The 1,634-nt window shown below is 60.3% G+C and overlaps 1 protein-coding gene across 1 annotated transcript in view; it reads left to right on the top strand.

Moving 5' to 3' along the window:
- Positions 1-1,634, top strand: part of PRDM12 (PR/SET domain 12) — a 7,909-nt gene continuing 6,275 nt past the window's right edge. The window contains exons 1-2 of the mRNA XM_057380080.1: positions 1-214; positions 1,007-1,197. Of these exons, the coding sequence (XP_057236063.1) occupies positions 1-214; positions 1,007-1,197 (405 nt within the window). The remainder of the gene's footprint in view (positions 215-1,006; positions 1,198-1,634) is intronic.

The following is a 1,634-nucleotide window of genomic DNA, read 5'->3' on the forward strand; positions in this document are numbered from 1 at the left end:
ATGATGGGCTCGGTGCTGCCCGCCGAGGCCCTGGTCCTCAAGCCCGGGCTGAAGCCGCAGGGGCTCTCGCTGGCCGAGGTGATCACCTCCGACATCCTGCACAGCTTCCTCTACGGCCGCTGGAGAAACGTCCTGGGCGAGCAGCTCTTCGAGGAGAAGAGCAGCCCCAAGACCGCCTTCACGGCCGAAGTCCTGGCTCAGTCTTTCTCCGGAGGTGAGTGACCCCCCCCGGACCCTCCCCGGTCCCCTCGGTGTCCCCCACCGGCCCCGGGCCGGTTCCCGGTGCCCGGCGGCGGGATGCGGTCCCAGCGCTTCGCTCTCCCCAGGCGTGGGACTGGGGAAAAWGGGCTTTAAATTCATTTGGTTAACTTGGGCTTGACCTGAGAAAGTTCCCACTTAAACCGCGGGCTGGGGGGGCCGGGGCCGTCCCGCATTCAGCCGCCCGGGACAATATCTTTTCTCTCGCCCCGGCATCGCCGGGGCGTCCCGGCTCCCTTTTCCCCCTCTCGGATTTCTGTTCCTCTCTTAATTTACCATGAAGGCTAATTCCATTTCCATTCACGATATGTCAACCATCTCATCTCCCCATTTTGTAAGAGGAATTCCTGGGCCCTTTTAAACAAGCCCTCGCGCCATTCAGGCACAATGTACCGCTACAGCATTCCTAAAGGACTAATGAATTTAGAATTAGCAATTTCTTTCTAGTTGAGTTTAATGAATGCAGATCACTTTAACAGCATGACAAATTGCTGGATGGGCCGAAATAGACACCATTTAACCTCCTTTCCCAGCCCCGCTCCCTCGCCCAGCCCGGGATGCTTTTCCCAGGTACCTCCTCAATGCCCCGGGGGAACCTTGTACCGCTTTGTGGGAGCCCGGTTGGGCGTTTAAAAGGCTCAGCCCCGGGGTCTGGGCTGGGGCCGGGGTTGGGAGGGGTCCCCGCCGCCCCCGATCTCCCCCCTCTCCCCCACCCCGGTCCCTTTCTGAGCCGTCTCCCCCCTCGCAGAGGTGCAGAAGCTCTCCAGCCTGGTGCTGCCGTCGGAAGTGATAATCGCCCAGAGCTCCATCCCCGGGGAAGGGCTCGGCATCTTCTCCAAGACCTGGATCAAGGCTGGCACCGAGATGGGGCCGTTCACGGGCAGGGTCATCTCCCCCGAGCATGTGGACCTGTGCAAGAACAACAACCTCATGTGGGAGGTAACGACCCCRCCTGTACCCCGAGCCCAGCCCGGTTTGGGGAGAAGCAGGGACGGAGTGTTGGGGCTCTATCCTGTGCTTGTGCACCTCCGGGAGGTGCCTCAGTTTCCCCATTCACGCTAACACCTAGGCAGGTGGGTTTACAAACCCCTTGCAGGAGAAGGATGGCRTTTCCTCAGCCCTCGGGAGCTCCGAGATGCAGTTGCCGTGTCCTATGCAGCCGGATCGCACCCTGCCCTGCCCATCCCTGTCCTAGCGAACACCCGACTGGCTGCTGCTTGCCCTGTCCACGGCGGACAAAACCGGCTCTGCCCTGTCCCCTGATCCCTTATTTGCCTCAGCGTGATGAAGTTAACCCCAAACTAAACTGTGGGGTTTGGGGGAATCCGAGATGCCAGGACATCGTGCACTAATGCGCAGCCAATAGAGAAGGTTTT

Source organism: Malurus melanocephalus, unplaced genomic scaffold (assembly GCF_030028575.1).
Source record: "Malurus melanocephalus ecotype Western Australia unplaced genomic scaffold, MMel_1.1 scaffold_435, whole genome shotgun sequence".
In the NCBI taxonomy this organism is placed as follows: Eukaryota; Metazoa; Chordata; class Aves; order Passeriformes; family Maluridae; genus Malurus; species Malurus melanocephalus.